This window comes from Zea mays, chromosome 8 (genome assembly GCF_902167145.1).
Source record: "Zea mays cultivar B73 chromosome 8, Zm-B73-REFERENCE-NAM-5.0, whole genome shotgun sequence".
Taxonomy (NCBI): domain Eukaryota; kingdom Viridiplantae; phylum Streptophyta; class Magnoliopsida; order Poales; family Poaceae; genus Zea; species Zea mays.
In genome coordinates this window covers 72,264,309-72,289,550 of record NC_050103.1, presented here as the reverse complement: position 1 = coordinate 72,289,550, position 25,242 = coordinate 72,264,309, and the positions used below count along the sequence as shown (strand labels likewise).

The window sequence follows — 25,242 nt, the reverse complement described above, 5'->3', positions numbered from 1 at the left end:
CACAACAAAATGGTGTAGTGGAGAGGAAGAATAGAACTCTATTGGACATGGCAAGAACCATGCTTGATGAGTACAAGACTTCGGATCGGTTTTGGGCCGAGGCGGTCAACACCGCCTGCTACGCCATCAACCGGTTGTATCTACACCGGATCCTCAAGAAGACATCATATGAACTCCTAACCAGTAAAAAGCCCAATATTTTATATTTTAGAGTCTTTGGTAGCAAATGCTTTATTCTTGTTAAAAGAGGTAGAAAATCTAAATTTGCTCCTAAGACTGTAGAAGGCTTTTTACTAGGATATGATTCAAACACAAGGGTGTATAGAGTCTTTAACAAGTCCTCAGGACTAGTTGAAGTTTCTTGTGACGTTGTGTTTGATGAGACTAACGGCTCTCAAGTAGAGCAAGTTGATCTTGATGAGATAGGTGATGAAGAGGCTCCGTGCATCGCGCTAAGGAACATGTCCATTGGGGATGTGTGTCCTAAGGAATTCGAAGAGCCACCACATGCACAAGATCAACCATCTTCCTCAATGCATGCATCTCCACTAAAGATGAGGATGAAGCTCAAAATGATGAAGGAGAAGATCAAGGAGTTGAGCCACCTAAAGAGGAGAGCAATGATCAAGGAGGAGATGCCCATGATCAAAATGAGGAAGATGAACAAGTTCCTAGACCGCCACACCCAAGAGTCCACCAAGCAATTCAACGAGATCACCCCGTCAACACCATCCTCGGCGATATTCAAAAGGGGGTAACGACTCGATCTCGTGTTGCTCATTTTTGTGAACATTACTCTTTTGTTTCCTCTATTGAGCCACACAGGGTAGAGGAAGCGCTACAAGATTCGGATTGGGTTGTGGCGATGCAAGAGGAGCTCAACAACTTCACTAGGAACGAGGTATGGCATTTGGTTCCACGTCCTAATCAAAATGTTGTAGGAACCAAGTGGGTCTTCCGCAACAAGCAAGACGAGCATGGTGTGGTGACAAGGAACAAATCCCGACTTGTGGCCAAGGGATATTCACAAGTCGAAGGTTTGGATTTCGGTGAAACCTATGCACCCGTAGCTAGGCTTGAGTCAATTCGTATATTACTTGCCTATGCTACTTACCATGGCTTTAAGCTTTACCAAATGGGCGTGAAAAGTGCCTTCCTCAATGGACCAATCAAGGAAGAGGTCTATGTTGAGCAACCTCCCGGCTTTGAAGATAGTGAGTACCCTAACCACGTATATAAACTCTCTAAGGCGCTTTATGGGCTCAAGCAAGCCCCAAGAGCATGGTATGAATGCCTAAGAGATTTTCTTATCACTAATGGCTTCAAAGTCGGAAAGGCCGATCCTACTTTATTTACTAAAACTCTTGACAATGATTTATTTGTATGCCAAATTTATATTGATGATATCATATTTGGGTCTACTAACGAATCTACATGTGAGGAATTTAGTAGGATCATGACACAGAAATTCGAGATGTCAATGATGGGGGAGTTGAAATATTTCTTGGGATTTCAAGTGAAGCAACTCCAAGAAGGCACCTTCATTAGCCAAACGAATTATATTCAAGATATTCTAAACAAGTTTGGGATGAAGGATGCCAAGCCCATCAAGACTCCCATGGGAACCAATGGGCATCTCGACCTCGACACGGGAGGTAAATCCGTCGATCAAAAGGTATACCGGTCGATGATAGGCTCTTTACTCTATTTATGTGCATCTCGACCGGATATTATGCTTTCCGTATGTATGTGTGCAAGATTCCAAGCCAACCCTAAGGAAGCTCACCTTACGGCCGTAAAACGAATCTTGAGATATTTGGTTTATACTCCTAAGTCTGGGCTTTGGTACCCTCGGGGATCCACATTTGATTTAATTGGTTATTCGGATGCCGATTGGGCGGGGTGTAAAATTAATAGAAAGAGCACATCGGGGACTTGCCAGTTCTTAGGAAGATCCTTGGTGTCTTGGGCTTCAAAGAAGCAAAATTCCGTCACTCTTTCTATCGCCGAAGCCGAGTACATTGCCGTAGGCCAGTGTTGCGCGCAATTACTTTGGATGAGGCAAACCCTTAGGGACTATAATTACAAATTAACCAAAGTTCCTCTTCTATGTGATAATGAGAGTGCAATCCGCATGGCGGATAATCCCGTTGAGCATAGCCGCACTAAACACATAGCCATTCAGTATCATTTTCTAAGGGATCACCAACAAAAGGGAGATATCGAGATTGCATATACTAACACCAAGGAACAATTAGTCGATATCTTTACCAAGCCACTAGATGAACAAACCTTTAACAAACTTAGGCATGAACTAAATATTCTTGATTCTAGGAATTTCTTTTGATGTTTTGCACACATAGTTCATTAATATACCTTTGATCATGTCTCTTTTATATGCTATGACTAATGTGTTTTCAAGTGAATTTCAAACCAAGTCATAGGTGTATTGAAAGGGAATTGGAGTCTTCGGCGAAGACAAAGGCTTCCACTCCATGACTCATCCTTCGTCGTCGCTCCAAGCAACTCTCCAACTTTGGTATAATCTTCACTCATATTTTGTTTACCAAAGAGGGAGAAAGTAGTTTAAAGGGCTTATATTTCACTCAAAGTATCCGTTTTTGGCGATTCATGCCAAAGGGGGAGAAAGTATTAGCCCAAAGCAAAAGGACCGCACCACCACCTTATTTTAAAAAGAATTTTTCAAATTGGTATCTTATTATGTTCAAAAGGGAAAGAAAGTAGTACTTTCAAAAATGTATCTTAAAACCCTCTTGAACACTAAGAGGAGAATTTTATCAAGGGGGAGTTTTGTTTTAGTCAAAGGAAAAGCATTTCAAACAGGGGAGAAAATTTCAAATATTGAAAATGCTTCTCAAAATCTTATTCATTTACCTTTGACTATTTGCAAAAGGACTTTGAAAAGAATTTACAAAAGAATTTGCAAAAACAAAACATGTGGTGCAAGCGTTGGTCCAAAATGTTAAAAATATAAAGAAACAATTCATGCATATCTTATGAGAATTTCTATTGGCTCAATTCTAAGTAACCTTTGCACTTACATTATGCAAACTAGTTCAATTGTGCACTTCTATATTTGCTTTGGTTTGTGTTGGCATCAATCACCAAAAAGGGGGAGATTGAAAGGGAATTAGGCTTACACCTATTTCCTAATAGATTTTGGTGGTTGAATTGCCCAACACAAATAATTGGACTAACTAGTTTGCTCTAGTCTATAAGTTTTACAGGTACCAAAGGTTCACAATAAGCCAATAAAAAGATCAAGAAAGGGTTCAAATAAAGAGAGCAAAAGACAACCCAAAGGCACCCTGGTCTGGCGCACCGGACTGTCCGGTGTGCCACCGGACAGTGTCTGGTGCACCAGGGCACTCGAAGCTGAACTCGCTACCTTCGGGAAAATCAGAGGGTGCTCCGCTATAATTCACCGGACTGTCCGGTGAGTCACCGGACAGTGTCTGGTGCACACCGGACTGTCCGGTGTGCCAGCGGAGCAACGGCTACTTCGCGCGCAACGGTCGTCTGCAACCGCATTCAATGCGCTACAGTGCGCGCCAGAGTCAGAGCACGCGCAGTTGGCGCACCGGACAGTCTACAGGACCTGTCCGGTGCACCACCGGACAGCCTAGAGGCCCTACAAGTCAGAGCTCCAACGGTCGAACCCCAACGGTCTGCTGACGTGGCTGGTGCACCGGACAGTGTCCAGTGGCGCACCGGACAGTGTCCGGTGCGCCATGCGACAGCACACTTCCAACAGCCATATTTTGGTGGTTGGGGCTATAAATACCCCAACCACCCCACAGTCAATGACATCCAAGTTTTCCACACTTCTACACCTTACAAGAGCTATAGCATTCATTACAAGACACACCAAAGAGATTGAATCCTCTCCCAACTCCACACAAAGCTTTAGTGGTTAGAGAGAGAGATTTGTTGTGTTCATTTGAGCTCATGCGCTTGGATTGCTTCTTTTCTTTCTCATTCTTTCTTGTGATCATCTCAATTGTAACCGAGGCAAGAGACACCAATTGTGTGGTGGTCCTTGCGGGGACTTGTTGTCCCGTTTGATTGAGAAGAGAAGCTCACTCGGTCCGAGGGACCGTTTGAGAGAAGGAAAGGGTTGAAAGAGACCCGGTCTTTGTGACCACCTCAACGGGGAGTAGGTTTGCAAGAACCGAACCTCGGTAAAACAAATCATCGTGTCTCACTCTTTATTTGCTCACGATTTGTTTTGCGCCCTCTCTCTCGGACTCGTTCTTATTTCTAACGCTAACCCGGCTTGTAGTTGTGCTTAAGTTTGTAAATTTCAGATTCGCCCTATTCACCCCCTCTAGGCGACTTTCATTTATAATATTGAATATAAATTGTACATATGTATATATGATTTTTTTGTAAAATAAAAAAATAATGTCAGGCCGGGCCAACACTACGTGCCGAGGCTACGGCCCAAGCACCACACGACGCTCGTGCTAGGTTGGCCCAGTCACTATTAAATGGGTCGTGCCTCGAGTCGGCTCGCCAGACACGACCCTTTTGGCCATCTATACCTCTGCACGATAATGATGGTCATTGCCTCAGTTGTCACCACCTCGTTCGTCATTCTACTTCTTTTTTCTCTCTCTCCTCATGCCTCCACCTCCGCACCACCCCATTCTCGACAGAGGGCGTAGGAGGAGGCGCCTTCTCCCCGTATTTGTCCGACACCAGCCCCGACACCGACTCGTGCAGTGGCTATTGCACGTCCTCAAGGACGTTTCACATCATGTGTGCACCATCGTTTTCGTCGTCGTCGGACGTCCCATTCATCTTCCTGGCCTTCGCCCTATTCTTCCTCCCCAACCTGCTGCCCCCGCCCACGGTCGCAACCGCGAGCCGACCGACGCTCGTCGACGTGTCGATCATGCTCCTGGCCTTTCTCCATATGTGTCGTCGAGGAGGACATGGTGGCTTTTGCCACGCTTAGGTTATCTTAGCGATGAGGAGTCCAGGTCTGAGATATTGGACAACTAAGGCCCTAGCGTAGCAGCAATTGGCATATGCTACGGAGTTTCGTGGTAGTGTTGTGTCGCTTCGGCGGGTCCAGAACTGGGAAGACACTCTCATTCTCTCGCCTTTTTCGGACTGACGTCTGGTGCGGGTGCCTCTTAGTTTGGAGCTGCTCCGGCTAGGCTTCTTTCTCCGATTGCGTGCTCTCTCACTATATATCTAGCGGTATATTACCTATGTTGCCTCTAGATACCCATGTCTTCATCGTGTCTTTCTCCGACAACGTACAGGTATGCCCGCCTCTTCCCTTCCCCTTCTGCTCTATGAAATCTTGGAAGTGGGGGAGGCGAGGGATGTGAGTCTCTGATTTGCTGCCTATGATACCCATGCGTTCATAAAAAATATTATGCGAAAAGTGAAAACAACCAATAAAAAATATTGAAATCTTTTTTGTGGATAGTTTAAGTGAGTATTGTTATGAGCCGTCGCAACGCACGGGTAACCGACTAGTTTTTTCATAACCAGTGGCAGACTGACAGCGACAAGTAAATATATTTAAACTTCATATCTACGTTACTTTTTGAAAGTTTTAGATGAGCAAGAAGAATTCAGCCTTGCTCTATAGTCATGCCGCCAATATAAAGCTAAAGCTAACTGTCAAAAACAGGGCAGAAAAATATGACAAACATACCACGGAAACTATACCCTACAGACCAGAAAACTACTCACGTGAATACATAAATAGAAAACTACTGGCCCTGTTCGGTTGCCTTAAATAGAAAACTACTGGCTCTGTTCGGTTGCCTTGGAAGGCTTCCAGGCTGGAAACGGTGGACCACTCAGATGATAAGGAACCCAGATTTTACTAGGCTATGGAGGAAGGGAAAACTTTAAACCGGACCATTTTCATTTTTATTTCGAGTTGAAACGAACAGCTCAAAGCGAATTCCAAACTGAATATTTTTTCCAGCCAAAAAGGAGTGGATTCCAAACTGAATATTTTTTCCAGCCGAAAAGACTCCTGGAACGGCCGGATCAGGCCGAAACGGAGACCTGACGTGAATCTAGATGGCGAAGAGCCGACACCTTCCCGTCGATATGGACTAGAGGAAGATCAGCCAGATCTCACGCATAACACAAGGAAAAATACTTTGAGTACACGTTGCCAGGATGCACGGTGACAATTGGGTACAAGATTGGCTTGGCAAACACATCGAGAAATTTCCTTGTGCCAGGTTAAAACAGACGGGCATTGTCTCAGGTCTCGGAAAGCATCACTAAACATGTAGCATATATACACACACCGCCGGCCGCATAAATACACAAGTTAAAAACAAGCGAAGCTTTTCTCTCGGCGCATGCGTTTTGCCTCCTCTGGAGGAGGCGCCAAACCATACGTTCCTTAGGCCGACTCCGCGAAGCCAACCCTCAGCTTGCCGTAATCGAAGACGGTGTGGTAGACTCCCATGAAAACATCGCCCAGGATCCTGGAATTGCAAGTAGACAAACGTTACGCGCAAAGATTAAGAACCGTACTAGTCAGGACCAGAGGCTTCGCGGTGCATAGTTTTACCAGAGGGGGCCACGAGGTGGTGGGATGTCCATAGCTGTGAATCCACTGATGCACTGGGCAGCTTGTCCTTCACCGACCTTCAGAATGTACTGCGTAACCGAAGAGAAAAGAGTCAGGTTCAGCTACTGCATGCAACAGGATGGCAAATGGGGGTTGGTTGAGGGCCGAGAGTGTGATGATGGAGAAGGGGTCACGACCTGCTCCGGTTTCAGCTTGAACTTCTTGCCTCCAATGGTGAACGCAATGTCGGGCATGGACCCAAGACTGGCACAGTCCACGGCTGATTCTCCCATGGGAGAAGGAAGACGCTCACAAAGCTGTCGTAAAGGAACGGTTAAGCACAGTAGAGTACTAAGTGGTACAGAAACATGGCCCGTGCTCAAAAGTCGGTTAAGCTCACCTGATTAATGTAGGTCAGGATGAGCTCCTGTGTCTTGTTCTGGGCCAGTTGGTTCTGCATCCATACCACAGCCATCTCACAGGCATTGCACATTGGATCACTCTTGAGACCACCATTTGATTTCCCAGCTTTGTCATCCACTACGCTACGAATTCCAGTGCTGTGTTTGCATAAACATATAACAAAGTAAGAAATAGGTACAATGACCCCATAATGACAGGACGCCCAGATGGTTATCGTTATCATGGGGGCACAGGACAAGCTATGTCACAGCATCATCAAACAGTGTGTAACTAACTATAGAGATGGTTTGCAGTCTTCACCTAACACCGTGAGTGCCATCAAAAGTGCACAGGCCAACCTGAGAACAGATCTTCGCTGGTTGCGTCTGCAAAATAACCAAATAGCAAGTTGAGTTACCTCCAAAAGCAATTGACCAAACCAGCAACCAGAAAAGCAACATAGTTTGGAACATACAAACCTCAGCTAGCAGAAGATCTAGGATCTGTTGTCCGTATTGAGAAACAACAGTCTTGCACTCCTGGCTGACTACACCAGCAGCACCGATCTTTTCGTTGATTTCAGTAATAATGGCCTGCATTGATCATATCATGATAACTTATAAGCACGAGAGCTGACACATGGTGGAAAACAAAATGCTAAAAAGTAGGGAATGATAATCAGACTCAGATCACCACCTAGACATTTTGTGAGCACCACAGGATTCAACACAAAATGCAGAAAAAGGAGAGTCATGATCATATATTCAGAATTTCATATTACCACCTAGGCAAATATCAAAAGTTAAGTGCATCAAATGCAAGTGCTGTTTTCTCACAATTAGGCTGCACAATTACATAGAGTTTTGGTATTGCTGAAATCATCCTCGCTAAATGATATACATATAAGGCCATACAAAAAGACAGTGTTATGAAGAAAAACAAAGGCTAAAGTGCCCAAGGGGCAACCCAGTTCATCTGAGCTTACAATTTACCAACACTCAACAAGGGCATGGTATGATTGTACACAGGTACAGTAATATCACTGTTTTAAAGGCGTCGCCTAGGCGTCCCCACCGCCTAGGTAAGGATCAGCAAGAGGGCAGAGGGGAAGGAGAAGGGGTGGCGTCGAATCAGGGTGGCAGCGGCTGAATCGGGGGCACTAGCAGTCGAATCGACGGAGGCGGCGGCGGCGAATCAGGGGCGGCAGCGGCTGATCTGTGGAGGAGGCAACCGGGGAAATGGTTATAGGGGGGTAGCTAGTGGGCTGGAAACTCGACCTGCTGGGGGGGGAGGAGGTTAAGGCAGCCCCTGGACATTGTATTAAGAGAAGACCTTTTCACACAGGTCAAGAAAACCCCCAAATCCTTGCCCCACCTATACACAGCGACACCATAGTCCATAGCCCATGTGAGAACAACCAGGGCCGAGCCTTAGACCAGTGCTTTGGCTTGGGACAAACGAAGGAATTTTTTAAACCACAGCCTAAAAATCGCTTCCACGAGGAGTCAACTCAGGACCTGAGAAGTGCTACTCAGACCACCTAACCAACCCGGCTAGAGGCCCTTTCGCGTTCTCAGATTGGTAAGGTGTCGGCCTTGCTCACCTTAGACGTCGCCTAGGCGTACAGGCGGTGGTCCAACGCCTTACTGACTTAAGAACCATGAGTAATATATTAACATCTCTGAAGTAAAAGTAGCAAGGCGGCCATTTTTAGGCATACATGATAGCATCAACTACATTTTTCAATCAACAAGGATCATCAGGCCATTTCTACAAAGGTTTTATTATAGATTAAAAAAATATCACCAAACAGAAAAAAAAACTACGAAGCTGCTTCAATCGCAAAATGGTGAATCCCAATAACCCATCATTGTTCTGCAGATAAAGAACACAAAGCTCAAAACTTACTGTGGGGCCAGCAAGCAAGGAAGTTCCAGAATCTGCTATTGCTGCACAACCACCAGCACAAAACCCTGACAACGGTAGATGACGCATTTAGTTATATTTCTCATTAACATGAGACATTATATAGAATAACAAAGAAGAGAGGAACATTGCACTACCAGTGGACTTTCCATCAACCAGGACATCACCCATATTAAACTGCATCAACAAATTGTACACTTTAAACCCAGATATACATTCAAAAAACGAAATGATTAAAAAATACAAGAAACAAAACCAACCTGCCAGTATCCCTTCTGAGTGACTGGGACATAGGTGTGATCACCCTTGTAGTGACTAGAATCCATTCCACCAAACACAATTTCACCACCTTCTCCTTCACCAGCATGTCGGTTAAACCAGAAAGAGAAAACAGGGTCACTGATGAGACCTTGTTTTACCATGTTATACCTGCAATTTGTTTGTTATTAGGGACCACATGCCAGATGTGCTAAGTATATCATAATCAGATTTCCCAAACTATAAACCAAAATGCAATGAAGTTCTACAATACCATGATCACGTATCTTACTATTCTTGCTAGATACAGCAAAATCTTAACAGCAGCTAAAGCTAGATGCACACAGGAATAATCATTGTTCTTACTGTAATTTAAAGAGATGGGAGCAAACAATCTGAACTTTGAAGGCCACAAAAGCTTACCACACAGGTGTTGCATTCCCAACAGATATTTCCTGAAAGCCTAGCCCAAGAATGCCATCAAATTTTGCAACCATGAAGGTAAGGCCTGGCTCCTTTGTAGCTTCAATAAATTCCTAATAAAGCAACACAATATTAATTACTTCCAAGTTGAATGAATATGGAACACGTTATAAAGTATACATAAGAGCATTGTTTCATACAAACAAACAAATCCAAGTGCGCGCTAACCTGATCATTCACATCCAGATCACCTAATTTAACGCTATCCTCACTGAAAAAACCAGCAATTGCACCGGTTCCATATTGAATGGCAGCAGGTTTTCCTGGAGTGATGAGACAAGACAACAAGTCAATGTCCAGAAACAAACAAATATCATACATAAAGCCCAATACGAAGAGCTGGAGGTTTTATGCTTTTTATCTTCTTTTTCATTGTACATATTGAATGGCAGCAGGTTTTCCTGGAGTGATGAGACAAGACAACAAGTCAATGTCCAGAAACAAACAAATATCATACATAAAGCCCAATACGAAGAGCTGGAGGTTTTATGATTTTTATCTTCTTTTTTATTGTACATTCCTGGTGGCTCGTGTTGGGTTTCATATCTAGCATAGTGTTTAAAAGGTAATTAGGCATCCAGGCGAGTGTTGTGTCCACCTGGATGCCTAGGAGACAAGGCGCCACGGTTTCCCAAGGCGAGCTGGGTACTCCTGGACACCTAGGAGACGCCTTTGAAACATAGCATACCTCAATTTGCTTGGACTAAAAAGATTATTTTTAAAAAAATAACTAGTATGATAAAACAAGGTCATATACATTCCAAGAAGGGGCAAACCTTTCAATATCCATGCTACAAGAAAAATAAGGCTGACTATTTCCAGAGTAAGGTGTGCTAGAGTCACACGCTGAAGTTATTATTATACCAACTTCTAGTGTTTCCATTGAATTCAAGGAGTCATAATCAAGCCCAAAAAAGAAAGCTACTGCAAAATGTCGTCATCATTCCTGAATGCTGGCTCCACATCGCTACATCTACACAAATTTGCACTGCATCTACATCAGGTGCTTTTAATGTCCTTTTCATAGATGTTCCGATTACCAAGCTACCACAGATTTTGTTTTGATGTTGCCAACCATGAATGATGAAATTTCTGTTTTACCGTAAATATTCTAGAAATACAAAGTAGGGCATGCAGCAGGCAGACCAAAGAAAGTAGGATTTTGTAAACTGTCAGCATTACATGAGCAAAAAATAAAAAGGGAATTTGTGATGTTAGAACTGGGAAGAAAATGTGTCTCTGCTCAAACGGAGTAAATTTAGCATTCAATTCATGACCATGCGTCATTCTATGTATGGTCATAGAATGATGCCCGATATATAAGTTTAGTTTTTTCACATCTTGTCATGCTTTCAACATATATTGTCATTTGTGTGTGTTCCCTTCACAAGAACACGAATTTTAATATGGCATGATCATATAACATGGGAGCACTATAGATGGGAAAGAAAAAAAAAACATATGAGAATAAGTCAGGCAGAATGGCAGATCTCAATCCACAGTGAGCAAATAGAGAAAATACGGTATCAAGAAAAAGGAAGAGTCAAACCGTTCTTCTTATAAGTACTTGACTGCCCTGACTTGTAGCGCGAGTGGAAGTAGCAAGCGATCTGCATCACATAACCGAAAAACACACTCCAGTGTCCAGTCTTAGCACGAAAAAAAAAACACAGCCAGACCCTTAAAAAACCTCGACGAGGCGAAGGAACGGACGAGGACGCACCGAGAAATAGCACTTGGAGGACGGCACCCAGAGGTTGGAGCTGCCGGTGTCGAAGATGACGGTGAACTTCTGCGGCGGCGTCCCGACGCCGATCTCCCCAAAGTACTGCGCGTTCATGTAGTTATTGAGCGCGATGACGTCGGAGTCGTCGTCGCCGCCGGCCGAGCCCAGGGCGTTGGCGCCGCGGAGGAGGAGGCGCTGCCTCTCCTCAGCGGAGAGGCGCGCGGCGACGCGGGCGTTCTGGTCGACGGGCTGCTTCTTCAGCGCGACCCGCACCAGGCCCCCCGCCGCCGCCGCCGCCGCCGCCGCCGCCGACGCGGGGGCGAGGGCCTGGAGGAGCGCCGCCGCGAGGAGCGCTAGGGCGACGCCGCGGGGTCCCATGGTCGCGATCTGCAGCAACCGAAGGCGGGGCCGACGGCGAGCGGCGGAGACGGAGTTAGCCTAGACCGTGGGGAGATTCGAAGGGGACTTAGTTAGATCGCACAGATCCTTGGCCGATGGGGAAAGCGCTGGCTGGAACAACGGGAGGACTGCTCCTAGAAGTAACTGATACTGGCGCGATTAGTTCGGTGCGGTTGCAAGCGGAGTTTATTACAACGTCTAAAATAAAAGCCTCGCAGATCGGATCGATCGAGGATCAAAGGCGGATTACAACTACGAACGCGCGGAAACAAGCAGATCAGCACGCATCAGACACCGCCGGACGCAGTCAAGGCGAGTCCACGAGAAGCGGCGAACTCACCAGAAACCGAGGGCGAGCAGCAGAAGAGAAAGGTAGCAACTGACGTGCCAGCAACTGCGGAGCGGAGGCGTGGTGGGGCGGCGGCGGGTATAAAGAGCAGGCGGGGTGGGGCCACGCGCCCTTCTGGCCGTCGGATCCAGTGGACGTATGAGATCGGCCGTTGGTTGAGGATAGGGGCGTCTCGTGCCCGGGGTCAGAACTGGCGCGGGTCGGGTACCCACTACCCAGCAAGTGAAGTGCCCGATCACGATCAGTAGCAGGTCGCGTCCGGTGCTGTGCCTGCCGGTTACTTTGCCTTCAAGTAACAAATATTCGTTTAGTTATATTCAATTAAAGGATACTATATGCTAGTATAGTTTTTCATTTTTCAAACACCAGTAGGTACATGTTGACCCCATGTCTATCTATGAACACGCGCAAACCTAGGAGTAAGAGCACTTTTGTAAAAAAAAAAAGAGCCGGCGGGGTTTTTGCTTTGTGACACTGATAAAGTTACGGTAGGCAACCCGCAACCCGACCCGCTAGCGTAGAGAGCGACACGTAGATAGCTTGCATGAATACTCCGTGGAATCTCCTTGTCGTGCTGTGCTGTTTAACGTGAGTACGCGACGCATGGCAATGGCATGCGCTACTAGCCCGTACGTACCCAGCTCGTGTCGTCGTGGCTCCCTCCATCCGACGGTGGTGGGCCTACTCGTCTTGGGGCCACACCCGGCCGGCGTAGACAGCGGGGTAGGATAGCGTGTGAGTAGAGCGGCACGTTGCTGCTGGGCGCGGGATTCTGCTCCGCACCGCACACCCCTCGCGTGCACGCCAACCCACTATGTACCTAGATATTTGATAAATGTATGATTCGTGGAATCATGGTTTATATCCGGCCATACAATACATACAATACATGAACGGTAGAGCTAACCGGAAATCTGCAAAATCTCTATCTCTACTAACTATTAAGGATGGATTGTAGACTGCCCCCGCGCCCCTCCCCCGCTACCGCACGCCCGGCCGCGCGAAACCTCCGCACGCCCGCCTGTCCACCGCAACGCATTCCCCGCGCATCCCGTCGTCTCGCACGCCCTTAAGCCCGCAACGCCCTCCCCAGCGAAACCCTCCGCTACCTCAACGCCGCACGCCCGCCGCCGCCGCGAAATCCGCACCCAGGCATCCAGAGGCGAAGCCAGGATCCAAAGACAGAGGGGGCAGGCTTAGCCTCCAAGCGACCAAACCAGCAAGGACACAATATAAAAATGGCAAGAGAACCAACTACAATGTATATATTAATATATAATCTTCATTAAAAAACAGTATAATGAAACATCATCTATTTTGTCAAACTAAATAAAATTACATCTCAGTTATTTTGAATTTAGCTCTACGTGTATTAGCTAGATCATAGACCTTGATAATATCATCAGAACAAATCATTGCCGCTAATTCCCTTTCAATATAAACGACCAGATAATCCCGTAAATAGGCATCTCCCATTTTTCTTTGAAGACGTGTCTTCACAAATTTCATAGTTGAAAAGGCTCTCTCTCTGTGGTCGCAGTTGACACAGGAAGAGTTAAGAGTAATCTCAATAATTTATCTATCATCGGATAAGAAGAATATTTACCCAGCTTAACTAATCCACTTGGTTGGGCCAAAAATTAAGGGCTTCAGACTACCAAATAATAAACTGGCAGCAAAATAATGGGCTATAGAATACATTATTAATCTGATTTGCTTGGGCCATTGGGGGGTGCCAGGCCCACTCCGGCCCCCCTGGTGGCTTCGCCACTGCAGGCATCCCTCCGGTACCCACACCGCCAGCTCGCGACTCTCGCACGCCCGCCTCCCCCTCTGCTCTAGTGTCGCGCCCTCGCCTGTCCCCACCCCCATCTCCCGAAGTCGTCTGCGACCGCCACCCTGCTCCCCTCGCCACGTGCTGCGTCCGCCGAGAACACCCCCGTGGATGTATCCGGGATTCGAGGCCTCCCCCTCCCTTCCCCTTTCCCTTCCCCTTCCCCTCCCCCATCGGCGATGCCCGGATCCGCGACCGTCGCCGTCCAACCCCGGTCTCCGTCTGTGACCGCTCCATGGTAGCGCAAGCGCTGGAGGCATCCACAGGGGCTACAAACGTGACCCCGCCCCCGTTCGACATCGGCACCCCCTCCCCCCGACCACTGCAGGTTTCCATCATAGGAGCTCCTCGCTCGTGCCCGCTTCTTCACCGACGACTCGGGTAGGTCATGCCCCCCCTCTCCCCCTCGTCGTGCCCCTTTTTTGGCCGCCGAGCCACCCCTCTCTCCCCCTCGCCGCCTCTCCGACCTGGCCGCGTCCCACCTCAGCTGGTGGATGGGTGGGAGTGGGACGACGAGGTTGTGGTGTACGCTCACCGCGCGTGGGAGCTGGTGCGGCGATTAGCTCCTTGATAGTTCCGCCCACACCTGCGTGTGCCCTGCCTCGCCGCATCCTATTGCTCCATGCCGACATGCGCCAAACACATGAAGAGATATTTCCCTCACGCTCCTCAGCCCCATGCGCCAAACACATCTATATCTAGGTATCCTTGGACCACAACTGCTGTTGCTCGGGAGCGAACTGATGAAGAGATAGTTTCATCGGTGGTTATTAGGGATGTTCTTTCGATGCCTGTGGCTGTGTCAAAGAACCCAAACATTGCATTTATGTTCTTAACATCGGGTTCATTGCCTTTTGATAAGTTGTGGGAGAAATTTTTACAGGTGTGGTTCTTAATATACCCATCATCTAATATTGCAGTTAATAAACATGAAGTTTGTATTATGTCTGTTATACCATCACCATTTTGTAATAGTTTATTTAGTTTGCTTGAAATTCTTTGCACAGGGTCATGATGGCCAATATTCTATCTATATCCATGCATCTCTCTCGCACACCTATTACTTGTACATTCTATCTCTCTTTTTGTTGGGCGTGAAATTCACAGTGATAAGGTACTCCCTCGCACCCCCTTATAAGTGCTTTAGTTTGTTTTATCTATAAACATGTAATCATGCCTTGACAATTCTTGTGATTGTTGAAATGGTGCATCTCCTGCTCTTTTAGCCTGCAAATCTTGTAAGCTGGTAACCCGACCGTAGTTTTTGTGTGAGTTTAAACATTGTTTGTACTCTTATACACTTTTTATAAAGCAGCAGAGTTTAACTCTGCTAAAAAAGAAAATGGTGCATTAGTGGGTATTTAGAACACTAATAGATCAACCATTTTGTCGCTGGAAACTTTAATAGAGCCTATCTGTCTAAGGCTGCCATTGTGTATGGCATGGACAAGGCTAAGCAGGAGGACATGATGATCTATAGATTCAATTCCATGTGATTCAACAGTGTCTATTTAAAGTAGAGCAAATAATGCTAAGTTGCTAACTATATAACAGAAATCAACCAAACAGTTTGTTGATCTTGAATCAGGACAGTTTTCAAGGGCAATTTGGATTCTTCGTAGGTTTTATGATGCCATCTTAGTGACCAAAATTGTCAGCCTGACATGTATAGAGTACTTTATTTTAAATGCCTACTATTAAGAGTTTTTCTTACAGGCTTTATGAAGCTACAATGGGATTTAAATGAAACAATGGAGTTAGGACCATTAGTTGTTAAGGCACTGGGGGTTAACAACGGTGAGACAGGGGAAGGTTGGATGCTATAACACTGAGAGTAGAGATTAAATAAAAAGAAAGACCAATATGTGAGGGAGACTGAAATGATATAAAAGCAGCTGGGTTAGTTTTCAAGAGCTATAAGTGAGATTACTTCTGCATTGAATGGACTTAAATGTGGGTAGGCTTTTAATTTAGCTTCAACTTTTGTTTTAGGCTTTATGGAACACATTGAACACTGTCTTCTAAAGTTTCACTGATACAAATGATTCTTGCCATTTCTTGTATATGTTGCTTTATTTTCTCTGACATTATTCTATTAACTTTTTGGTACATGTTTGCTTCTGTGGAATGTAACACTTAAATGTCACTGAACTGCAGGTAGTATGGGGGAGGATTTCAATGGTTGATGCAGAGAAGAGGTTGTTAGGAAATGCATTGGAAGATGTTGATAATCAATTTTTTGTCTTGCTTTCTGACATGTTCTAAATGATTTTTGCAGGCAAAAGAGAGCTCTTTTCTCAATTCTTAGCAAATAAATGATTTTGGAGCTGGGGGCAGGTCAGAGTCTAGAGCATGTTCATTCCACGTATGTTGGTTTTGTCACTTGTTTTTGGTGATTTCAGATCTGAATGGCTGACATTCTGTCTCTCCATCGATATTTAATAGTAAAGCAAGGTTTGAGACCTGAATTTATTGGGTACTGTAGACATTGGAGGTGGATTTTCCTCAATTGGAGATATTGACAAATTGGAAAAAATTGTGACTTGACCTGTGTTGCAACAACCTTTAAACAAGGAGGCTTCTAATTCATCTCTACCAGCAGTCCTGTATAGACCTAATAACCTTGCCTACGATAGTACCAAAATAGCAATACCCATTCCAAAAGGCTTGTATAGAACTATAGACCAAACAGTAGTATTTTTTGACTGGAGGTGACTATGAGACTGTGATTGCAACACAAACAAATTTAGATCCATAGTTTTTCGTTTATATATGCAATTTCAATCTTTTTGATCCATAGTTTTTTGCTTGCAGGTATGGGGCTAGGATTGCATGAGGGAAGGTATCTGCTATTGTCCAGTATAACAAAAGACAAATGTAGGTACCTTGTTAAATCAATCGGGGATGTTTTGCTTGCAATATTGTTGCCTTTGTTTTCCCAAGTATGCACGTGCAGGCTTGTCCTTTTTGCTACCTGATGAAACAAACAAAGTATTTATACCCTGAAATTTATAACTTGTTATTTTCATAACCTGAAATCATGGTGTGCTAGAGTTGCTGGAGGCAAAGCATAAATAACTGAATATAAGGACAACTCATGGACTGCCTTCAATTTTTTTCTTAGCTATTTAGGATCCATTGCCGCAGCATGTTTTTAGGCTTTATCTTACAGATTGAAGGTAAATAGAAATATATTCCTAGAACTGTGGGTATTCCTTAGAATTTGTTTAGTATCCACTGTAGCAGCATGATTTTAGGCTGTAATATAATTAAATTCAGTTTCAAAAAGGATCAATCACAAGCACATCATATATTGTAGCTGCATGCATGGAAAGCTTTCAGTTAAAAAATAAGTAGCTGGCAAGCTGAACTAAATTTTTAAAGGCAAATTTTGCCGACAATGACAATGTGGTTAGTGTATTTTTGTTTTACTTCGAGTTTTGGATCATTTTACAAGGATAGTGTATTTACCTTTCAAAGTTTAGATATAAATTATTTATTTAGATGACATCCCGCAGATTGAATTGCGCCCTAAAATTCGTTCAAGTAAACCAAATGGGGTTCCTGTGTATTTATGGGCTTCAAATTTTAGGCTTGACTGAAGGAAGTTGAAGCCGACGTGGCATTTCTTTTTAGCTTGAGGTACTTGTGTTGATAATCATGAACACCCTTTAATAATTTAAGGCGGAAGATCTGAAGAATTGAATCTGCGGGGATGTCATCTAAGTAAATAATTTTACTGGGATGGTCTGATGAGTGTCAGACCATGGATCTCCCTGGATTCACGAGTTTCATCTGGCCCTCTATTAAAAGTAGCACCCTTCTCTCTGTTTGCCTGATCTTGTAGTACCATAAAAAATTGCCCTAATGTTGCTCCGCCTGATAATAGAAAAATCTTGTTTAGGACCCCAAGGAGGCAGGTTTCGTAGGCTATAAATTCTCTTTAAGCGCATATGCCAATGGTTAGTGCCTTATTGTTATTGGAGTTCCTTGCTATCCATTTTTATAACACTGGTTTGATTGTGATGCAATGATACCTCGGTTGGTGTCGCACATGATGCCTTCAACACGTTCTTCAGCGAGACTGGTTCCGGCAAGCATGTGCCCAGGGCCATCTTCATCGACCTTGAGCCCACTGTCATCGATGAGGTTTGCACTGGCTCGTACCGCCAGCTCTTCCACCCAGAGCAGCTCATATCGGGGAAGGAGGACGCAGCTAACAACTTTGCTCGTGGCCACTACACGGGTAATTCACTTTGTGTCTGAATAGATAATAGAAGTGGGTCCTATGCTTCTGCAACTGTGGATATGTTCAATTCTAATTATGGTGCAATGCAGTTGGGAAGGAGATTGTCGATCTATGTCTGGACCGTGTGCGCAAGCTTCCAGACAACTGCACTGGGCTTCAGGGATTCTTTGTGTTCAATGCTGTTGGTGGTGGTACTGGCTCTGGACTTGGTTCACTGCTGTTGGAGCGCCTTCAGTTGATTATGGCAAGAAGTACAAGCTTGGTTTCACCATTTATCCTTCCCCATAGGTATGACCTTATGACAGAACCTTACATTAGCAAATTTTGGGCTTGACTGAAGGAAGTTGAACTCGATGTGGCATTTCTTTTTAGCTTGAGGTACTTGTGTTGATTCTTCCCAAAGAATATCAGTAATGTCATCTTTGTACCAAAGGTAAGAAATCTGTACTAACTATTAAGCCTACCCTCGCCAATCCACCTTCCCACGCCGAAAACCCCGCCTGCACGCCCGCACGCGATTCGTGCAAAGCCCGACAGCCGCCATCCCGCCGCCAACCGCAAGGCGTGACCCCGCCCGCCGTCCCGCCGCCAACCGCAAGGCGCGACCGCCGCGATTCGCTCCACCCCGCACGCGTGCCGCGAACCCCGGCCCCCGCCGCCGCGAACCCCGCCCGACGCCGCGAACCCCAACTGCCTCCGCCGCGAACCCCGCCCGCCGATATCCGCCCGACCCGTACGCCGCGAACCCCGGCCGCCTCCACCGTGAACCCCACACGACCGCCGCGATACGCCAGCCGCGAACCACGCCGCGAACCGCCTCGACCCGCCGAAAAACCCGACCGCACTCCAACTGCCATGTCGCGACAGCTCTGCGAAATCCACCTTCGCCGCAAATGCCCGCACGCCCCACACGCCCGCGCGCGATTCGCCACGACCTCAATACCCAGCGCGCAGCCCCGAGCAGTCCGCCAACAATCGTCGCGAATCTTGCTTTACTTGGTAGGCACCCCGTACAATTGGGGGTTCCAGTTTGAGGAACGCTCGATGGGCGTGTGTGCGGCCGCCCTCGCTCCTCATCCAGACCACTTGATTTCGCCACGCTCCCTACGACAGGAGGTGCCCAGGCCGAGGTCCTTCACTGGCGACGAGCACCAACCATGTACGCCCCTGCACCCGTTCTCTGCCCCTGCTTTATGTGTTCGGATCTGATTTCTGATTTCTTAACATGTAAATACACTTAATGACCACTGGAGTTACACGTTTGAAGAATTTTATTGCTCAATCAATTACTTTTCTTGACTATGAATCATTTTAGTTTATGAGATGTCTTGCATAATCACCAGCATCTTCTATGTATTTACCCATGCCCTTTCTAAGGTTTTGCCATTCTGCCTTGCTGCAGTTGCTCATGGTTGATGGAAATGGATTGCTCCATCCACGAGGTAAAACACAAATCGCTCGCTTGCTGATACTGGCAGACTCATTTTCAAAGTAATGGTTTCAAGTAGCTAACTTATTGCATATAGCTACTTTAATGTTGCAGTTGATCCATATTTCAGAAGGCATATAGGACTGCTCCCTCAATTGTATTCATAGATGCGATATATGCAATTGCATCCAAGAGGGAGAATCTGCAACGAGAGATGGAGCGATGAATAGTTACTCAGCTGATGACATGCATGGATGAATTCCACCAGAATATTGGTGTGATGGTTCTGATGCCGATTCATCTAGAAAGAAACCAGGTTATGTTATTGTCATTGGAGCTACAAATAAGCCTGATGTTGTGGATCAAACTCTTCAAAGGCCAGAAAGATTTGATCGAGAGATATATCTTGGGGTTCCAGATGTGAAGTCAAGGAAACAGATACTGATGATGCTTTCTCGGAAGCTTCGACTTGAAGGGCAATTTGACTTTTTAAAGATAGCAAGGGCCACACCAGGTTTTCTTGGTGCTGACTTGAAAGCATTAGTCAATAATGCAGGGTATCTGGCAATGAAGAGAATAATTAATAAAAGAAGAGCTCAATATTGTTCTGAGGTAAAGGTAAAATGGTGGAAGCAGCTGTCTTGGGATGCAGGCGAGATGGAGAGTGTACATGTTACCATGAACGACTTTGAGGTATAACTTTTTCATATAGAGCTCACGACAAGAATCTTGTTTTAATTTACCCATTGTAAGCTGGATTTAGATTGTAGCTTGATCTGTTTCCATAAAAATTTCGGTAATTTTCCCCTCTATTAACTTTCTGTTGTTTAAGATGCAAAATTTTGCAATATTGCAACAGATTCATACCTTTTCCTTCCCAGCTGCGTTCATGTATTGTAGGCACCCTTTTCTCACCTACTTGCTTATGCTACTGGAATTTTTATGGATTACTGTGGACTATACAATTTAAATATGCATTTTCAGTTCTCATGCTTTTATTTTCTCTCTCTGACTTGATTCACTTTACTTGCTGAAGGAAGCAACAAAATTGGTCCAACCCTCTTTGAGGAGGGAAGGATTTTCTTCCATTCCTGATGTCACATGGGATAATGTTGGAGGTCTTTATTCGTTGAGGAAAGAGTTTCACCGCTACATAAGATGTATTAAGAGCCCTGAAGATTGTGATGTGAGTTATGTTGCACTAACAATCCCATCAGACTGTGTTTTACTCTTGTTACATTACGATTTGGCATGGTGCCTTTAGTGTCTGGCACATTAGAAGCTCTTGCACTTCAGAAACTGAACTATAGACATCCGTAGTGTTTATTTGTGATACTTTGTAATATCTATAAATCTTTCATAAAGTAATACGTAGTTTTGTTCCATGTCTAAGTTATTTGGAGTGAGAATGCAAGATGGCTTCCTGCTGTTTGGACCTCCGGGTTGTGGCAAAACACTCATAGCAAAAGCAGTGGCACATGAGGCAGGGGCTAATTTTATTCATATTAAGGTAACTGATGTTTGCCTTTCAAGTTTTTCACCTTATCAAGTTCACACAAATAATCCTAACAAGACTCTTCTTTTGAAACTAGGGGCCTGATATATTGAAGAAGTATGTTGGGGATAGTGAATCAGAAATTAGGAAAATATTCAACCGAGCACGTACTAATGCCCCATGCATTGTATTTTTTGATGAGGTAAGGGATTGTGTAGCCGTCTTACTATATATTATGTTCAGGTGAAATTTGTGTCAAATGCTTTTTACAAGTAGGGATGCATCATGTGCTGGGTGTGAGACTGTTTTTAAACGTATAATATTTCAAGTGTTTATCCCCTTTCATTTGACAGGTAGATTCATTGACAACAAAAAGAGGTAAAGAGGGGGGGTTGTTGAACGTCTCCTAAACCAGGTTTGAATGCTTTGGAACATTCTTGATGGTGCTGGTCAGCGTAAAGGTGTCTACGTGATAGGTGCTACAAACAGGTAACTATCAGCTTCTAATGCACCTTTTTTTTGTACACAAACCCTGAATGGAAGGCCAGCGGTAATTCAGTACCTTTGCACAGTGAAGTAGTGGAGCATTTAGCATCTGTCATTGCACCAACATTGTGTCCTTCGGATATTTTACCAAAAATCAAGTTTTCCACTTTTTATATGGCCCGCCAGGTTAGTGCACTTCAACTATGACTTCATGAAATGTGTATTCTCATACTTCAACTATGTCTTTCCCCTTATTCTATGTCGCTTAAACTTATTCATGTTTTCAGTTATGAAAACATCTTTATATTTTTCGTTTTCTTATGGGAACAACTATATTTCCAGATCTTTATACTTAGTCTCTATGATTATTGATTAGCATAATTAAAAATAGCATGTTAAAATAGATACTTTTATAATTTTAAGGCATATAGCGTTTTATATTTGTAGATACTTTTTATAATTTTATAAAAACCTTGGCACTATCATTGGGGCTTTCTTTTTCCTCGTGAATCTTGGTTGATACTTTTTTTACCAGATTTTTTATAATTTTATTTGGAGGACCTGATTTGTGGCCACTCCCTATGTTTGACTTCTTTTTACCTGGAGATTCTTTTACCTCCGATAACTTCTTCCCTGCCTTTTCTTTCCTAGATCCATAGCCTTCCTGTTTGTCAGCAACTTCATCTGAATCTTCATCTATGTTTTCCTCACTATCAGACTTCATGGATTCATCCTCATCAGTATCATACTGGAGCGCTTTATTCTGCCTTTTACTAGAAGTATCGTCATCTACAAATTTCTGCAGCAAGAACAGGTAATGAGAATGTAGGTAATACAATGATAAAAAGAAGGATGGCCCAACTGACCATGACCGTGTTGAAATAATCATTGGAAATACACAATAGATATAAGCAAGAAAAGCTTCATTTGAGCTTAGGGTCAAATAGCCACCAAGGAGGAGACCCTCATGACCTGCCCTTCTTCCTGGACCTACAGGCAAGGCAATTAGAACACTACTTGCCATGCATACATATCATTATGGCTATATGTTTAGTCCCAATAATAATTATGACTCTCGTGAGTTCTTTCTTAATTAATCAAGGCTGATGAACATTGATTGATTATTGTTGATTGCACGTCATTGCAGGTTGACAACACCAGCAGATACAACTGCTTCGAGCCTAGGACAGTCGTATTATGGAGATTATCAACCTGATGGCGCTCAACTGGCAGCCCGGTCGTATTCGATTGTTAATACATTCAATAAACAGACATTTGCAACTCTTACAAATTTGTACACTTAGTTTACATTTTCTTTTTTGGTGGGGTGTTGGGGCGAAGGCGGAGATGCCACCCTTCGCTCGATGCCTTCGCCAGCCTCGCTGCACCAACGGAGACAAGACGACTGGCAGACTTACCCTTCGTCCCACGCGTCGCCGGACGAAGGCCTATGACGAGGTCGTCCCATCTCGCGGCCTCGTCCAACATGGAGGCCCACGCGTGATCCGGCCCATTGTAACAGGCCCTGCGTGGCCGCTGCGCATTACAGGCCTATTTTGTAAAGGTCTCCCTGTAATTATAGTCTGTAACCCTGCTTTATGGGAATATTCCGGGGATAACCTAGGCGCCTGAGGGCACATGCGTCCTTAACTCAGGACGCTGGGCACTCAGATACCTATAAATACCCCCGCACAGTGCCCTTGAGAGGCTAGATTAACAGAGTTTTTGCCATCCCGAATTGAAACCTCGTTTACGTTACTCTCACTCCCCCGTTGGATCGACTTGCTCGGGAGAGCAAGTTTCAACATTTGGCGCCCACCGTTCGTGCTACGGAAAAACCACCCGCGATGGCACCCAAGAGAGCTAGCTCGAAGGCTGACGAGGCTGCGAAGGCAGCACTGCTGGCCGAGAAAAAGGGCAAGGCCCTCGTCGACACCACCCACCAAGAGGCCACCGAAGACGACGCTCTCAGCAAGAGGCAGCGCAACGAACAACCCACTCCCGAAGGCAGTCTCCGCACCTGCAGCTCTGGAGGACAACCGGAACTTCCCCCAGGCTTCGCTCCACCGGAGGGCGCGGACGTCATCGAGGACGGTGAAGTCATCGGCGTTTCAGCGGAAGAGCAGTTACAGCTGCGCGCCTTGCGCATCAAGAACTGCAACCTCCAGAAGCAAAAAGAAATCCTTGAGGCCAAGCGCCAACGTGTGTCTGCACAAGCTAAGGTGCGACAGATGATACGCGACGAAGAGCAGAAAGCCTAGGAGCTCGAACAAGAGATCGCGCTCATGCAGCGCGAAGGCCACCTCGGCCTGCAACACGGCCCTCTCCTACAGCAGCGCGCACAAGTCGAAGACATGTACTTCCCTCAGCACGACCACGCCATCCCGCACGCCACGGCATTCCAAGGTGTCAACTACCTTGACGAGCGAAGTCCCCTGGCGCCACACCTGCAAGTGTCACCATGGCCCGCCAACTTCAGGGCAGGGACTTATCTCAAGTACAACGGTAGCACTGACCCGGCACAGTACATCATGAGTTATCAGGTCGTCGTTGCATCATCCGGAGGGGACGACGCCACCATGGCCAAGTCATTCATCATCGCCCTCGAAGGCCCAGCCCTCACCTGGTACACCAGGCTGCCTCCACTGTCATCGACTCCTAGAGAAGTCTCCGGGACAAATTCTTGCTCAACTTCCAAGGGTACCGCCCAGACACCGACGTCTTGGCTGAGCTTTCACTCTGCAAGCAGATGGAAAAAGAGACTCTGCGGGAGTACTACCGCAAGTTTCTGACCCTCAAGTCACAACTGCCTTCGGTTGATGACCAGATTGCCATCCACTACGCCATCAGCGGCCTTCGGGCCGGCGTCCTTTACAGCCACTGCATCAGGGATCCGCCCAAGAACCTCCAGGAGCTGTATCAGCTATTTGAAAAATACGCCAGATCCGAGGAGCTCCACCAGCGCACAGTCGAGTCTCAGAGGAAACCCAAAGACACTCCACAGTCCAGCCGCACATGGACGAGAACCTCGCAGGTAGACTCTGGTCGGGACGGCCGCAATCAACAACAGGTGCACAACATCACCAACCAGAGCCCCGCTGGCGAGGCCCCTCGCCGCCAGGAGTATCCCCCCCCAGGGCCGCGGAAACGGAACTCGTGGTCGGGGCCGGGGACGCGCGCAGATTTTACTGCCTGTTCCACGGCGAAGACTGCGCCCACCCTACAAGAGACTACCCAGAAACGAAGGCAACCAGAGACAGGATGGCACGAGCGCAACCAGCCGACAACCCTAGAGTTGTCGCGCACACATACCAGCAACCCCTTTAGCCATACAACCACGGCCCCGCTCCGCACCCACCGCACCACGCATACCAACATCACCAGGAGGTACAAATCGTACCTCCCCCACCCCCACCCCAACAGCAAAACGTCCACCACCACAACCACCCCCAAGCCCCAAAGCAAGAAGACTTCACTGATCAACCGTATCGCGGAGTCATTCACATGATCACTGGGGGGGTCCAGCGCAGACTTCGACACAAAGCGGCAGAAGAGGGACCATTACCGCAGCATCAACCACGTCGCCGTCACCGGCCCAGTCGTGCAGACAAAGTGGTCCCATGTACCAT

The 25,242-nt window shown here is 46.0% G+C and overlaps 2 protein-coding genes, 1 long non-coding RNA gene and 1 pseudogene across 6 annotated transcripts; 3 read left to right on the top strand and 1 right to left on the bottom strand.

The window, feature by feature from the left end:
• Positions 1 to 6,143: 6,143 nt before the first annotated feature.
• Positions 6,144 to 12,316, bottom strand: LOC100284362 (aspartic proteinase oryzasin-1). 4 transcript variants are annotated; one of them, XM_035961482.1, is made up of 15 exons: positions 12,112 to 12,169; positions 11,854 to 11,915; positions 11,370 to 11,759; positions 11,196 to 11,256; positions 9,815 to 9,909; positions 9,587 to 9,699; positions 9,166 to 9,334; positions 9,043 to 9,082; positions 8,888 to 8,952; positions 7,459 to 7,572; positions 7,301 to 7,365; positions 6,978 to 7,137; positions 6,775 to 6,894; positions 6,578 to 6,666; positions 6,144 to 6,491 (listed from the first exon to the last, which is right to left on the bottom strand). In XM_035961482.1, exons 3-15 carry the CDS (start codon positions 11,748 to 11,750, stop codon positions 6,407 to 6,409), a joined length of 1,557 nt encoding a protein of 518 aa, XP_035817375.1. In that variant the 5' UTR covers positions 11,751 to 11,759; positions 11,854 to 11,915; positions 12,112 to 12,169; the 3' UTR covers positions 6,144 to 6,406.
• LOC109941436 (uncharacterized) lies at positions 9,906 to 11,131 on the top strand. Its single transcript, XR_002264072.2, has 2 exons — positions 9,906 to 9,991; positions 10,130 to 11,131. It is a non-coding gene; the product is annotated as an uncharacterized lncRNA (long non-coding RNA).
• A 5,667-nt stretch (positions 12,317 to 17,983) lies between the features above and the next one.
• Positions 17,984 to 18,491, top strand: LOC103637007 (tubulin alpha-3 chain-like; annotated as a pseudogene).
• A 1,120-nt stretch (positions 18,492 to 19,611) lies between these two features.
• LOC103637006 (cell division control protein 48 homolog C) lies at positions 19,612 to 21,537 on the top strand. The gene is made up of 6 exons (XM_020543010.1): positions 19,612 to 19,645; positions 19,901 to 20,325; positions 20,669 to 20,818; positions 21,026 to 21,142; positions 21,225 to 21,329; positions 21,481 to 21,537. The coding sequence occupies exons 1-6, from the start codon at positions 19,612 to 19,614 to the stop codon at positions 21,535 to 21,537; spliced, it is 888 nt and encodes a 295-aa protein (XP_020398599.1).
• Positions 21,538 to 25,242: the final 3,705 nt, after the last annotated feature.